This window comes from Bos javanicus, chromosome 1, assembly GCF_032452875.1.
Source record: "Bos javanicus breed banteng chromosome 1, ARS-OSU_banteng_1.0, whole genome shotgun sequence".
Lineage (NCBI taxonomy): Eukaryota > Metazoa > Chordata > Mammalia > Artiodactyla > Bovidae > Bos > Bos javanicus.
The window spans coordinates 58,679,800-58,696,229 of record NC_083868.1 but is presented as its reverse complement, the minus strand read 5'-3'; the positions used below and the strand labels follow the sequence as shown (position 1 = coordinate 58,696,229).

General features: G+C 40.3%; 2 protein-coding genes across 8 annotated transcripts in view; one reads left to right on the top strand and one right to left on the bottom strand.

Moving 5' to 3' along the window:
* The window catches only part of ATP6V1A (ATPase H+ transporting V1 subunit A), a 60,705-nt gene extending 58,936 nt beyond the window's left edge, over positions 1–1,769 (bottom strand). The window contains exons 1-2 of one of the 2 annotated variants that reach the window (XM_061427109.1): positions 1,294–1,564; positions 685–886 (exon numbers count right to left, since the gene is read on the bottom strand). The gene's annotated coding sequence lies outside the window, so the exon portion shown is untranslated. Of the gene's footprint in view, positions 1–684; positions 887–1,293 lie in introns of both variants that reach the window. The other variant, XM_061427119.1, reaches the window with a different exon arrangement.
* Positions 1,770–1,870: 101 nt separating this feature from the next.
* NAA50 (N-alpha-acetyltransferase 50, NatE catalytic subunit) overlaps positions 1,871–16,430 on the top strand; it is a 32,748-nt gene continuing 18,188 nt past the window's right edge. Inside the window, exon 1 of one of the 6 annotated variants that reach the window (XR_009738412.1) lies at positions 1,871–1,962. Coding sequence is in view for 2 of the 6 variants with exons in the window: in XM_061427370.1 (XP_061283354.1) it covers positions 2,686–2,693 (8 nt within the window). In the remaining 4 variants the exon portion in view is untranslated. Of the gene's footprint in view, positions 1,963–2,362; positions 2,694–16,430 lie in introns of those variants that run through there. The other 5 variants (XR_009738414.1, XM_061427370.1, XR_009738413.1 and 2 more) reach the window with 5 other exon arrangements.

Sequence of the window (16,430 nt, the reverse complement as noted above, 5' to 3'; positions counted from 1 at the left end):
AAACATCTCAACAGATTAGGTATATACCAATATAGATATATGCACAAAACACTAAAACTGTAAAGCATAACAGTGGTTTTCATTACTTAGAGAAAGCAAGAAAGATCTTAAGGTTATCTTATCTAGTAATGAGCATCAATAGTCTAGTTTCTCTATTTTTGAACTTGGCTTTAAAGTTTAACTGAGAAAATGATTTTTCAGATTAAGAAAAAGTGTAATTTAAATTTTAAAAATCAAATTTGTAATTTCTGTTAAGTCCTTTCAATTTAAAAGAAGGAAGGGACTTTCTGAGTTTGTAGTGTAAACAAGAGTTTAACCCCAAACAGAAAAACATTCTTCCATAAAGCACACTGTTTGGGGTCAAAACATTGGTTACTACATTACTACATTGGTTACTACATGAAATGGGAGTACACTGGGTTGGGCAAAAACCTAAACAATCATTTCTGCATTTTCAGAAATCTGAAGACGTCACCTGGAGTTTTACAAACGGGAAAAGTAGGGATACAAATGCTACTTAATACTAATTTAGCATTAGTTAAGAAATTGATTGGGAGTAGCGATTAAGTAGGATTTTAGGGAGAAATGGCAAAAGGATGTCAAAGGCAAAAAATATGAAGTCAGCAATATTTAGACTTAACCTCCTAACCTTTAAGTTTACGGTCAAACGCACTGGTTTATTACCTTTCCAGCCCAATTTGTTTCTGAAGAATTACTCCCTTCCAGGGAAGTCAGTTCTGCATAAGCTAGCCTGGGTCTCCTGCAGATCATGACATCGCAACACCATCTTTTAACGCCTCCTCATTCAATCTAAACTGTCGCATTAACAACACTGCCTGTTTTTGAAGCTAGTATAGCTTTACTCTTTCAAGTATCCTCTCCGTTTCTACACCATAAAATTGGAGAAGAGAAAAGTAAAAAGCCACCTTTTACCATTCCAGACCCATTCAAAAGTTGTGAACATCTCTGGCAGGGATGTCAGATAAAAACTAGAATTACTGAGAATGCACACTAGGAAGCAAGCTTAACAGTGACTGCAGTGAGAGAGTGTGTGCATCGCGACGTTCTCTCCTAAGCCTGTCTCACAGGAGCCGCCTCTGCCTCCGGGGTTTTTCCTATCTCCCGGTTCCCCACTCGGGAGCTGAAGGGGAAGACCTTACAAGGCCTCTGCCAAAGAACAGGCTTTGGGGATTGAGACCTGGAGACTACTGCAGACCCCAACTAATGTCTGAATTAACCCCACTACCCGAAGCCCCAAAGACTTGAATGGGGACCCATAATGGCCGCACTCACCCCCAGCCCCGGGAAAGGTGAACATCTCAACCCCTAAGTTGCAGGGGCGACCACAGTGGCGGGGATTGGACGAGGGGCGGGGGTCAAGATAAATGGAGAAACAAGATCCTCGCCGGGGCAGGATGACAGCGGAAGAAAGCCTGGGACAGCAGAGGCCACTATTCACATTCTCTCTTCTTTTCCTCCTCCCTTCCCTTCTATCCCCACCAGCCGCCGGTTACCGGTCGCCGCTCACCTGCCGGGGCGCGAGGTGCAGAAACCGTACCGATCACCGACCCAGAGGCACTGTCACTGCGGGAGGGAAGTCTTCAGCTGCAGAGGTGGGCGGGCGTAGGACGTCACGTGACCCCGAGCTCCGCCCTGTCAACCCCAGCCTGGCTGGCTGCATCTCCCGGGCTTGTATTTTAGCGGATCGTTTGAACATTAATTTCCTTGCGATTAGACTTTAGAAAGGAAAAAAAAATGTCCACAAAGATCAGGTTGTAAAGTGCAACGCCAAAACGCGTGGGTGGAACGGGTTGAAGTGCATTGCTAAGGAAGTGACGTTTATGCCGTGGCCTAGGGACCGGAAATAGCAATGGAGTTTCGTCCCCGTGGGGCCTGCCGGTAAAATCCCCAGGCTTAAAGGTTTGGGCAATCACGTGATATCGAAACTGAAAAGTGCTGGACGTAAGCCAAGTTATCTAGCCAATTGTTGACTACGTTTATTTGTCTTAAAAACACCTCATTACTTTCCACAGGCTTCTTTACATTTAGAGGAATAAGATTTATAAAATCTTTTTAGGAGACAGGTGCATTTAAAGGTCATACTGGAGACTACCAGCTGGGAAGACCAGAGTCAGGGAAGACTGAGCTTGTTAAAGTGCGTAGAGGAGAGAGGGAGGGGTGGAAAAATCCGGATTTTATCGCCAGGGCCTACCAAGCAAGCCTCACAAGTTGTCTCGTAAGGAAAGGGAGGAGAAAGATGACGCCAGAGGGTACAGCCCAGTAGAAAGATGGAGGTCCTGAAGTAGAGGGGGAAGGGTACGGGGAGGCCTGCAGTGCGGCTGCGCGAGGGGCGGCCGACGCGCCGGCGCGCAGAGGGGGCGGGGTGAAAGGTCATAGCGCGGCGGCGGGTCTGGCTGGCGGCGGCGGGCGGGCGGCGAGTTCCCCTTGTGCACGTGTGGAGAAGCTGCTGCACTAGCGCGGCGGCGGGAGGCACCTCCGCCCCCTCCGGAGACGCAGGGCCGCGCTAAACTCTCGCGGCCTCCGTCACCCGCTCAGCTTCTTGCCTTTGGCGAGGAGGCCGGCTTGTGGGGTTGAGTGGCCCGAGCTGAGGGCGCGGAGAGCTCAGGGCGGCGACGACAACGGCGTTGATATCGGCGGTAACAACGGCCTCAGCAGGCGGGGAAGATGAAAGGGTGAGGAAGGGCAGCGGGGCAGGCCCCGACCGGCGGGGGAGAAGGGCTACGAAGAATGGATGAGACTCTGGGCGAAGACCCGGCGGAGGGAGGTTTCTGGGCTTCTCTGCACACGGAGGGGGCGGAGGCTCGGCTCGGGCTGTTGGCGGGCTGAAGGGCCAGCGGAGGTAGGACCCAGGGAACCCAGGATTGGGGCCCGGAGGACGAGTGCGGGTTGATTGGAGAACAGCTGCTGAGTGGGGCGGCGGGGAAAAGCTGTCGTGAGGCTCCTGAGGCCTCCTGCTCCCCGGGAGCGAACGGCAGAGCCACCCGCGGCCGGGCACTCCAAGGGAGCGGTATGGTTGTCCTCTTCACATCCAGGTTCGACACTGAGAACTGTGGTCTTTGACACCTTTTGGGGGTTATCCATACTTGGAAGCGGCGCAGAACCTTCTGGAGAGAGCAGGAATTGGAATAAAGAGCACGGATAGGAGTATTCAGAGCTAGTGACTCAACTGGATTTGGGTTGGGTCAGAGCGAGTGGAGGAGGGGAAGAGAGCGTGAGCACTGGAGACTTGGGGTGCCAAAATATTTAAGGAAGTGTTGCTGATCAATAGGTGGAGCTATTGCTCCAGCACTTTACTATTGCCCCTGGGCCGGGAGGGAGTCCTGGGTTTCTAGCAAGCTTTTTCTTAAGGTGTTTGGCACAGTTAATATTCTTTTACAGGTTACCTCTTGGACAAAATTAGGGATTATTTTGGTTCGACTATTTCCATTTGGATAAGATGTCACCTTACTATTCAGTTACACACTGTTAAAGTATTAATTACATAATACGGTGTTTTAAAATATTGACGGGGTTAGCCCTTGCTTGCCTTTACCCTCCTTAGAGAAAGAAATGGAATCTTATCAGTGCTAAAAGCTTTCTGAGGTGGCTGAGTTTTTTCTGTTATAGCAAGTCAGTTAAAGAATTTTAACTATGTTTTGAGTTAGGGAAGGCTTTCAAACTGTTCAGCAGCCCTTTTGAAGATAGAGTAAAAGTCCATGTTGTAAGTAATCTCATACTGCCCAAGACAAGGATTTAAATACTACTTTAGTGTGTGTATGGGGCTTCCCCAATAGCTCAGCTGTTAAAGAATGCGCCTGCAATACAGGAGACACAAGAAACGCTGGTTCGATCCCTGGTTGGAGAAGGTCCCCTGAAGGAGGAAATGACAACCCACTCCAGTATGCTTGTAAAATTCCATGGACAGAGGAGCCTGGCGGATTGCAGTCTGTGGGGTTCGTAAAGAGTCCCTCGCGACTGAGAACACACGCACTTTTCTTGGTGTGTGTGTGTGTTTGAGGCTGCACGAGAGGTCCAAGAAAATTTAATATTATCTTTGTTGTTCAGTTGTTTAGTATTAAAGTTTAGAAAAAATGAAATTTTCGCAGTTCCTGTGTTATTTCGCATCAAGTTCGAAAGAGTTCCAATCAGGATACTAACTGGGGATATGGGAAGTATGTGCTGCACTTGAATCATGATCTAGAATGTTGGCTGTTTTATATGTGATCCAGTATAACTTGGCAAGTTTTAACTCTTTTCTTTCCTTGAGTATTAGTGCTTTCTCTTGTTTGTTTTTGTGTTCTCATTGGCACTCAATACTTACTTGCTTTTGTTAAAGTAATAAAAATGAGGCTGGAGAGTTTTTGGTATTGAGGTTGTGCATGAATTTATAAAGAAGGGCCTCCAAAAATTATTCTGGATGTTTATATCCAAACTCGTTTGGTCTAGCTCATTCTACCTAGGATGTAATGCCCTTCCTGTTACTAACTTGGCAATAGAAATGGGGTCAAACAGCAGTTAATATTCATAATCTACCGTCAGTTAATATACTCATGAGGCAGTTAAGAGTCCTTAAGTCGAGTTCCTATCACCTCTCACGATTGGAAGCTTAAAATCCTGTTTCTACTGGTAAACTTTTAACATGATTTCAGAGGAATAGACCTTTTACTTCTCAGGTGAACTAACTCCTACATAAGATGGAACTTTAGTTTTTTTCACTTGTTAGTCTTATTCTTCAGGTCAGTTGCTCAGTCCTGACTGACTCTTTGCGACCCCATGAATTGCAGCACACCAGGCCTCCCTGTCCATCACCAACTCCCAGAGTTCACTCAAACTCAAGGTCCATTGAGTCGGTGATGCCATCCAGCCATCTCATCCTTTCTCGTCCCCTTCTCCTCCTGCCCCCAATCCCTCCCAACATCAGAGTCCTGAACAAATGAAGACTAGATGTTATTTAAAAGATTTTTAAGGTCCTTAAGTTCAAAGATGTGTATTGCTGTGTGCAGTGTAGTCAGTGTTAATAGTTCTGCTTCTTGGGAATGAAACAGTGGTTCTGATTATGTGGTTTTTGTACGAAATTTTATTTGCTAAGTTTTTTTGGATACTGAGCTGACTGAACTGTAAGTCGGATAGAAATACCTAAAATTGAAACATGTAGAACTCCTAATTCTAAGTCAATGTACTGTTTGAATACTTTACATTACCTATATTGTCTGTCATTTTGAAACTTTTAAAACTTAAGTATCCTACCTGGTTTGTTCTTCATATTCTTAGTTTATTAGTAGCAGTACGACTTCTTATAGTATTGGCATGTATTTGCTTTTCCGCCAAACAAGATAGATTTCCAGTTGTTAATTACCGCGTGTGTTTATATGCATGGTCTAGAAATTTGAAGTGTATTACTTGAGATGTTACTTCCTTTGTACCAAGGTTGCTTGTTTTTATGAACCAGAGACTTTACTGGTTGAATTTGTGGGAGGTAAGCTGATTATTTTTATTTGTTCCTCTCTAGGGAGGATGATACTCAGGCAGGACGGTTTTGTTCACAGCCCAGACTGAGATGGCAGTGTAATTATAGTCAATACAATAGAAAGTAAAACTGAATCCATTTACCCTTAAACTGTAGCAAAGAGGTGTTAATTATAATAAAGATATCTAACTAGATGTGAATACCCGTGAACAAAGTAAAGATGATAGCAATAATAAAGTAAATAAAACAGTGTAGTTTACCAATTGAAGTGTTAAAATACAAAGATTCTGGGGACTTCCCTGGTGGTCCAGTGGATAAGACTCCACATTCCCAATGCAGGCCGCCTGGGTTTGATCCCTGGTCAGAGCATTAGACGCCCCAAATCGCAGCCTTAGGTATTGGTTAAAGGGCTGTGTTGTTGTTCAGTTGCTAAACTGTGTCTGGTTCTTTGCACCCCATGGACTGTAGCCCACTAAGCTCCTCTGTCCATGAGGTTTCTCTGGAGTCGGTTGCCATTTCTTTCTCCAAGGGGATCTTCCCAACCCAGAGATCAAACTCCTGTATCTTGCGTTGGCAGGCAGATTCTTCACCACTGAGCCACCTGGAAAGCTCAGAGGTGTGTCCATACACTAAAAAAAAAAAAAAAAGAAATCATTGAACTGTAAAAAAAAAAAAATTGTGCTCCTTACAGAATGTGTTTTATACTGCAATAAAAAAAATGTTTAAGTTTTATTGCTGATTTTGTCAGGGAAAAAAAAAAAAAGCCAGTGAGGCTGAAGTATACATAATTCAGGAACTTTTGTAAACCTGAAATTCATACTCTTTGCTTTGTGAAGTCAATAATTTATGGGATGTTGAGTAAGATAATAAATTTTAACAAATACTTTGTAATGGTCCCTTGCTATGTCCAGACCAGTTCATATAAAATATAACCTACCTGTACCACAGTTTTAAAAAATCAATGTCCTAACAAAGATAAAGGAGATTAAAAGGAAAGTAGCTGCAATATGATATCTATTTTAAGATCCAGATGAACAGGTACAACAACATCATAAATCATAAGATCATCTGTCTGTAAATATAAACTAAATTTATAAAGTATATCTACTACCAATATAGATGTGTGCATTGGTAAATAATGCTGTGTTACCATCAGTGTTATGATTTTTTCCCCCCAAGTTATGGACAGCTCCTGGTGAAGTTCTGAAAAAAACACAGAATAATCAAGAATTTGTGGATTAGAAAGGATTTTTAAAGGCTACTTATATAAAGCATTATCTTTCAAAGCCAGTGCTTTTGCCTAACCAAACTAGTATCTATATTAAATTTCATTTTGCTCAATCTTCTCTTTTGGTCTGTAGAAATCCCTTTGACTCTTGGTTTTCTCTTCCAGGTATTAGCTATGTCTTCCAGCTTTGTGCCATCTGAGAAGATACACATTTTCAATTATTTAAATGGTGTCCTTTTTTCTTTTTTAGAAGTGCAGCCTACAGAACCATTAGAATACCAGTAGTAATCAATAGAAACGTCCTTTCCATCATAGAAATGAGAATCGTATGGATTATAGTTTAATAACTACAAAATTGTATAATTGTGCTATCATAAAACACTCCTTTCTTTTGAGCTGTTCTCTTCCATCATCTCCTAGTCATGTTCATTCAGTGCCTGACTTATTAGCAAAATATCAGTCTTGTCCTGTCTAATACAGTAGTGACTAATTACAGTTTGCTGTAGAACAATTAAAATGTGTCTTGTGTTACTGAGGAACAGAATTAAAACGTCAGTTGTTGGACAGTTTTTGTGTTATGTTTCAAACAACTTGGATATGAGTCCAGCGTAAATTTTATGAAATGTAAGTACAGATAAAATATTTCCAAGGAAAAATTAGCATCTGAATTGAGATGTACCATTAGTGTTATGTACACTGGCTTACTATGAAAAATGATTTTTTTAATATCATTAATTTTATTTTGATTACATGTTTCAATAATTTCACCTATTTCTTTTTGCCTTGTTAATGTAGATACTAGGGAAAAATTTTTTTAACGGGGACCTGAACTCTGGACCTAAAAAATTTTAAATTATATATGTGACTTGAATTCTGTTTCTCTTGGGTGGTGCTGTGCTAGACCCTAGGGAGGGGGATGGAAACAGATCAATGTCTAAAATACCATCTTTTCCCTTTGAATCTAGAACTCAGATGGTAAATGTTTTAACTATGGGACAACAGATAGTGTGTGGCTGTTTATACCTTTGTGGTAACTGCTCCGTGTTTTAGATTAAAATGTTATAATCCAGTCATATCTTCCGAGTAAAGGAAGAGGGGTATGTATTTGCCTTGCCTGAGCTAGTGCAACCTATATTCTACCTTTTTTGGATAATTATTTTAGATTGGATAATTCACTGGAGAAGAATTCGTTGGATCAAAAAGTACTGCCATTTTTAAAGCTCTGATATTTGTTGCCACCTGACCTCCAGAAACATAGTAACAATTTATACTGCCAGCAGTGTATGAGAATGCCCTTCTTCAAGGGCTGATGAGAAAGAGGGAAACATTGCAGAAACCTCAGGGAAATGGAGGAAGAGGTTGTGGCTACCATTTCGTGGGTGGTGTAAATTACCTTTTTCTGGGATTGGTGACACAGCTGACCCTTTATAAATGATAGAAATAACAATTCCTTTTTTACAAGTTGGTTTTGAGGACACATATACCCTTAATTCTAGTTTTACTTTGCTGACTAGGTGATAAATGGCCTTTCTTTCTTCCTTTCTTATTGATTACTTGGTGAAGTTGGACAGTTCCCATTTTTCTGGCCATTTGTGTATCTTTGTGACTTAACTGTTACATAAACTTCCCAGTTTTTAATTTGGATTTAGATTTGACTTCAAATTACAAAACATCAAACATAATATTCTTTAGAAAATGGGCTTGAGACATTTACGTTGGTAAATATTGTTTGTGTTGCCAATTTAGAACCCAGATCATTAGAAACATTTTTATATGCAGAGCTTGTTAAGCTCGGGTAGGCAAGGAAAATGTTTTGTACTTAGAAGCATTTTAAACATTTCTTTTTTTCTCTTTCCAGAAAACTAAGATATGTTTAAAGATGTGTTTGGATTCTTCCCGCCAACCAGACTGTAGAGTTTATTATTCGTAGCATAATTTTTCTTTAAAAAGGAGACTTACAATACAAAAAGCATTTGAACTAAAAGCAACCACATGTTGTAGTTCAGTGTGCCACCAATAATTGTTAGAGCTAACTAACTAGTCAGTCACTAACTAATAAGATTCTTAACTTCCGGGCCTTCATTTCTTTGTCTCTTTTGCAGTTTGTGTAATCTTTAGTTCCCCAACCAGGGATTGAACCCAGTACCTAAGCACTGGACTACTAGGAAATTCTCTCATTTCTTTCTTTAAAGAGAACAGCTTGAACCTAAATAGGAAAGGCCAGAGATTCTTGTGCCAGTTCTAATCTGTTGATACTGTCTTATCAGTATTACATATCTGTTGGTAGCTTTATGAGGTCTCAGACTGTGGAGGAGGGAGTGATATCATTGATTATTAATGGCACATGTGTCATATGTTTGCCATTTCTGGTCTCTGTCAATTCTAGCTTTCTATGATACCAAGAAACAAAACTTGGGAATCATATTTGAATTGTTCTCTTTTAAGCTGCTCTCATTTTTCTGTTGTGTCTGCTTTTTGGAACCTGTTCTCCCATCTCTCCCCCTTGCCACTATTACCTTTTACAGTGGAGGCAGTTAAGGCAATGTGCCAGGCAATAAACCTCATCTAAAATAGTGTCCATGGTCTATTAATGTAACTATAAATACAGTATGAAACAGATACAGAGGTGAGCCAAGAAAGAAAGCAAATGGGTTCTGGGGTTTTTGAGTAGTTTTGTATAACCAAAAAAAAAAAAAATGGGAGGTGGCAGAGACAAGGCTAAGCCAGTGGCCAAAGGTAGGCAATGAAGGGCTACTTTGAATTTTATTTGGTAGATTATGTGCAACTTTTTGTAAAGATTTTAAGTAGATAAGTAAAATGGTCAGATTTGTGTTTTAGGATTATTCTGACTGCATTGTGATGCTTTTGTCTCCTTAGCTGTAGACTTTTTCTCCTTATTAGGCTATTAAGATATGGGTTAAAATGATGGCCTGAACCATACTAGCAAGAGAAAGGGTATAGGAACAGGTTATAAAGATATTTGGAAGGCAGAATCAACAGGGATTAAAATGGAATGTTAGAGTACATTTAAAGCTAGATTTCTGTATTGGATGAATGATGAGTCTATGCATAGAGAACAGATTCCTATAGAGAATGATGAGTTCAGTTTTTGACGTGTTGAATTTGTGATTCCTGTTCAGTTCAGCTCAGTTGCTCAGTCATGTCTGACTCTTTGCAACCCCATGGACTGCAGCACTCCAGGCTTTCCTGTCCATCACCAACTCCTAGAGCTTGCTCAGAGTCATGTCCATTGAGTCGGTGATGCCACCCAACCATCTCATCTTCTGTCGTCCCCTTCTCCTCCTGCCTTCAATCATTCCCAGCATCAGGGTCTTTTCCAATGAGTCAGTTCTTCTTGATTCCTGTAGACATAGCTTTTATTTATTTCTGGTTGTGCTGGGTCTTTGTTGCTGTGTGAGGGCTTCTTCTAGTCGTGGCAAGCAGGGCTACTCTTCATTGCAGTGTAGGGGCTTCTCAACATGGTGCGGAGAAGGCAATGGCACCCCGCTCCAGTACTCTTGCCTGGAAAATCCCTATGGACGGAGGAGCCTGATAGGCTCCAGTCCATGGGGTCGCACAGAGTCGGACACGACTGAAGCGACTTAGCAGCAGCAGCAGCAACATGGTGGCTTCTCTTGTGGGCCACAGGCTCTAGGCATGTGAACTTCAGTAGTTGGCAGCACACAGGCTCAGTAGTTCTGGCTCACGGGCTTAGTTGCTCTGCAGCATGCGAAATCTTCCTGGACCAGGGATTGAATTCATGTTCCCTGCGTTGGCAGGCAGATTCTTATACACTGTACTACTAGGGAAGTCCAAAACATCAGTATTTAGGTAGTAATAAGGGAAAAGCTCTAGTTAGGAAGGAGCTCGCCTAGTTGAACATACAGATAACCATGGAAAATTTTTTCAAGGAATAATCTTTTTCTTTTTACAGTATAACTTTGAATATATGTCCCTGTGTGTGTTTAGTGCTTCTAGTATGCAACCAATTAATTACTGAGATTTTTACACATCTAATATTTGTAGTCACACAGCTTGGAGAACTGATTCACCCACCGCTGCTGTTTTGATACCTGCTAAACCTCTAGAACAGTGACTCTCAACCAGGGGCCACTCCCATCCCACTCTGGACATCTGATAATGTCTGGAGACGTTTATAAGTCATCGCAGTAGGGGGGATGGTTATTGGCATCTAGTGGGTAGGGCTAGCAATGCTGCTAAGCATCCCACAGTGATCTGTGAAGCACCTCACAACAGGATTATTGAGCCCTAAATATCAGTAGGGCCAAAACTGAGAAACTGCTCCAAAATCTAGATGAGATGAGAGCTCATCGGTTTTACTAAGGTCTTGGAGATTCTTAGATACTCTAAAATTAAATTAGCAATTCTGTGAAGTAGTTGAGATTCTGCCCTAAGTCTTGTACAGGTTAGGTTCAAAAACAAATGGTTATAGCAGTGCGGAGGTTCTGTGCCTTGAAGAGTACAATGGTGATACAGTTCAAATGAGGTGGAAATCTCAGCAGGATGACCTCCAGAACAGTTGGTATTTAAGCTGTGCTTTCATAAATGCTGAGTGGGCTTACTTTTAGGTTCAAGGAATTTATACTTTAGAGGAATCACTCTTTCATGTAATTTACGTGAAGGCAAGAGTTTAGAACCAGATTACTGCTAGCTAAGAAAAAATTATCCTCTAAACCCCTTAAATGTTTTATCAAAGGATCATGGACATACTTTGATCCTTGTTAGAAAACTTAAATTTTATGCAAAGCTGCTTTATCAGTACACCTTAGATAAGTGTTTTTAACCTTGAGAAGTAAAGATGACTCCTTTGAGGAAAGTCATACAGTGTAGCTAACTTTACACTATAATGACATTCATAGACATAGGCCTAATTCTGGCTTTATTGATAATTGGCTACAGGCATATCTGTCTGGGCTTCAGTTCTGTCATCTATAAAATGAAGGAGATTAGAGTCAGTGGATTCTGAGGTCCCTTCCAGATCAAACCCTTCTTCATACTAGGTGACCAGTTAAAATGTTGTGCCAAGGTGCACTTAAATACCCATCTAAAGTATAAAGACTTTAAGCTTTCTCTGTACATCATTTTCTCTTGTTGCTGTGTAACTTTAGCAGTCAGACTTTGTACAAAAAGACCCACTTTTGTGTAGTCATACCTCCATCTTGTGGCCTTTCAGAATATTGCCACTAAATTTTGTTTTATAATTATGGCCATAATATTACCTTTAAAAGCTAGAAATATTTAAAGTGCTTATTATCTGATGTTGCTACTAAATGTTTTACACAGATTATTTCATTTTATCATAGCACTTGTTTTTTAAGCTAAGAGTAAAGATTTCCTACTACTGTATTCTAAGTGCACCGATCATATGAGATTTGTCTGAGTAACAGGCTCATCTTGTGGTGCTGCTCTATAAAATAGGAGGCAAGTAGCTGTGTTTTCCAGTTCTAAGGATTTGGTTCACATTTCTGTGGGTGCTTGTTGCAGTGTCAGTCTGCCCCCACCCCTTTAGATCCTTAGTCTCAAAACTTTGGTATGGAGATGTATTAAGAGTTTGTTATGGATTTGAAAAACAAAAAATGACATATCGTGTGAATACTTGAGCTGAGATAATAGTTTCTTTAATAACAGCTGTCTTCAGTTTTTTAGTTAGGGTTGCAAACTCTAGTGCCAACAGGAACCCAGGACCTGGCACCAAGCAGATAAGGTAATTGTGTTAAACAAGAAATGTAAGCTTTATGTAGAAAATCTCCTGGCTTAAAAATTAGCAGCCAACTTAATTAGGAAAAACAAAAAACTATTGACTCAAACAGATGAGGCCATGTGGCTGATTTACCTTTTAGGCCAGGAATTTGGGCTTATCTACAGAGCAGAGGTCTTAAACTGATCCATTAAAAGTCGTTTACGTTGTTAAATTATATTGAAATTTTATCTGAAGTAAGTAGGTAATGTAGTGATTAAAAAACCCAGCTTTCAGAATTAGGCCAATTTGAGGTTGAGTCACAGTTCCTCAATACTAATTACGTCACATACACTGCTTCTCCAGATTAATCCCTAAACTCTCTTGAAGATTGTTTCTCAGGTATCTTTATGGGCTCCTGTTCTTTTGCTTCTGAAATTCAGGTGCCAGTACAGGAGACTCAGGAGATGTGGGTTCAGTCCCTGGGTTGGGTAGATCCCCTGGAGGAGGAAATGGCAACTCGCTCCAGTTTTCTTACTTGGAGAATTCCATGGACAGAGGAGCCTGGCGGGGTACAACCCATGGAGTCACAAGAAGTCAGACATGACTGAGCGACTAACACTTTCACTTTCTTTCACTTCTGGTAGTTTTTAGATTTTCTTCCCACTACAGACATTCTTGGTAATGTGATCTGTTTCCATAAATAGAAGATCTGCATTATACATCATTGATATTCCAGGAAACAGCTCTCAAAGTGATGTCTTAAAAGAGAAAATTCTTTCCTTAGGAGTTAGAATAATGTAAAAAATTCAGGTGCATTCTCTCTGCTAATTGTTTTTATCTACTTAACAACATTGCATCCAGTCACATTAGATAGCATTTGAATGGTTATATAAATATTTTTAATGATTATTCTTACCTTTAAAATACTTGACAGTATTATACAGAGGGCCAAGTGTAGTGTGTCATTATATATAAGGAACTTGAGCCTCCTTGAATCTGGTTCCTCACGGGGCAGCAAAGGGTCTTGGAACAGAGGGACCACGGTAGTTTCAATGTGGCAGGATGGGGAGGTTGTCTGGCCATGTAACCAGTTACACCAAAAACAGGCTGTGACAGGCTAGAGATTGCTGAATTTAGATTAGGTCTTTACCAGAATGGAAGGTTCGCTCTTATCTACCTCTCATTCAGCTTCCCTTCTACAAAAACAGCTTGCTCCAGCTGGAAATACAGAAGTTTTAGTAGTCTGTTAAAAGTTTGAGCTTCTAGCCTCCTTTTGTTCTTTAAAATAGTAAAGAATAATTAGACATTGAGTGCTTTCTACTGAGTTTTAGTATCAGAAATAATGTCATTAGTAAGTAACTACAATACTGTTATACCTAATATAATATACCATATTATGATCTGACACCCAGTCTGTATTAGGCTTGTTCAAGTCAGAATCCATAAAGGTCCACATGTCCCAGTTGGCTGAAGTATCTCACCATCTTTTATAATCTGACAGTTCTTCCTCCTCTAAAAAAAAAAATTATTAGAATAGTTTTGGTTATGGTTTTAGATTTATATTTCTGAAGGTGATGCAGACCCATTTTCCCTGTATTCCCACTATCCCCAATTAATAACAACTTACATTAGTATGGTACATAGAAAGTGAAAAGACAAGCTATGAACTGAGAGAAAATAGTTGCAGATTATGTATGTGATAAAGGACTTATACCCAGAATATGTAAACAATCCTTATAACTCAGCAAGATAATTTTAAAATGGGATTTTTTTTTTTTATGAACTAAAATAAAAACTCTAGGTTTATTCCAAGTCCTAGATCATGGGCAAAAGATTTAAATAGACATTTCACCAAAGAAGATGTACCAGTGGCTAATGACCAAATCAAAGGAAAAAAAAATTGCTTAGCATGATTAGAGAAATGCAAATCCAATGAGATTATCACTTTGTACCGTAGAATAGCTATAAACAGAAACGCAGTAAAAAAGCATTGATGAGGATGTGGAGAAATTGGAACCTTAATACACTACTAGAAGTAATGTAAATGGTGTGGCCACTTAGGGAAACAGTTTAACAAGGTGTTAGTTTTCCCTTACGACTGTAGCAAATGACCACAAACTTGGTGACTTAAACAGCACAGATGTATCATCTTAGTTCTTAAGATCAAAAGTCTGAAATGGGTTTCACTGTGTTAATATCAAGGTGTTGGTAGGTATAATGACTCCTGTCTACCTGGGACCTCAGCATGTGACCTTATTTAGAAATAGGGTCTTTGCAAATGTAATTGAGATGGGGTCATACTCAATTAGGGTGGGGCCTGATGTCCTCATAAGAAGAGAGCCTACATACACACAGAAGATCATGTAAAGATAGAGGCAGACATAAAAACATCTGAGGCCACCAGAAGCTGCCAAAGGTGAGGAAAGATTCTGCTCCAGAGCCTAGAGGGCATGGCCCTACTGACACGCTGATTTTGGACTTCTGGCATCCAGAACTTTGAGAAAATACATTTCTGTTGTTTTAAGCCACTGAGTTTGTGCAGTTCTAAGAAACTGATACAATAGATCTGTGTTTCTTCCAAAGGCCTAAGATAATGTTTTCTCGCCTTTTCAACTTCTGTGGACTACCTGTATGCCTTGGTTCATGGTTCATCTTCAAAGCCAGCAGCATAGCATCTTTAAATCTCTCTTGTCTCTGCTTGTCACATCTTCTCTGATTCCTAAATCTGTGTGATTACAGAGGGCCCAACCAAATAGTCCTGGTTAATTTACCTGTCTCAGGTTCTTACATCCGCAAAGTTCATTTTTCATATAAGATAACATATTAAAGGTTCCTGGGATTAGACAGCCTCTGGGTGTCATCTGCCTACCACAGGCAGTCGCTTTAAAAAGTAAAACATATTTGCCATACGTACGACCTAGCAGTCCCACTTTTAGGTATCCACCAGAAAAAAGATGACATATATGTCTGCATACAGATTTGTATGCAGTATTCAGAGCAGCATTGTTTATAATAGCCATGAAGTAAATACAGTTAAAATCCCAGCAAGTGGTAAATGGATAAACAAAAATGTGATATATTCATACAATGAAATACTATTCAGCTACTGACAAACTGGAATATAGTTGAACCTCAGAAACATGCTGTGTGAAAGAAGTCTAGTTCAAAAGATCACGTTATATGAAATGTTCAGAAATGGTTAAGTCTTGAGAAAGAAGGTGAATTTAGTGGCTGTCTTGGAGTAGGTAAGGGGATTTATCTCACTGTGCGTGAAAGATTTGAGGGGTATGACATGAATGCTCTAAAGCTAAATTGAGAGGATGGTTTAACAACTCTATATAAAGAGTTTTTTGTTAGACTTTATTATACATTGAGTATTTAAGATACTTCACATCCTTACAGCAGGAAATTGTGTTTCCATATACCAAGCAACAAACTACTGAAAATTAACATTAAAACAAAATACCATTGGGATTCCCTGTTGGTTCAGTGACTAAGACTCTGTGCTCCTAATGCAAGGGGCCTGGGTTTTATCCCTGGTTAGGGAACTAGAGCCCGAATGCTGCAGCAAAGGTCATAGTTTCCACCCGCTACACAAGACACAGTGCGGCCAAAATGAATTTTTTTAAAAAAAGCATTTACAGAAGCATCAAAAAAGTGAAATACTTAGGGACAAACCTGACCAAAGATGTAAAAAACCCGCACACTGAAAACTACTAAACATTGCTGACAAGCGTGAAAAAAGGTCAGTAAATGGAGACATATACCCTGTGCGTGGGCAGGAAGACTCAATATTGTTAGGGTCACAACTCTATTATTAAAAATTAAAACCCTTGAATTGTACACTTAAAGTAGGTGAATTTTATACTATGTAAATCATACTTCAAGAAGGCTGTTTAAGAGAAAAACAAGAACAATGTACAGGGATTGGGTTCATACACCTAAATGTAATAAAACTTCTTGAAGAAAACAAAAATCTAAATGACCTTGGGTCAGACAAAGATTTGTTAGATATGACCCTGAAAAGTATGATC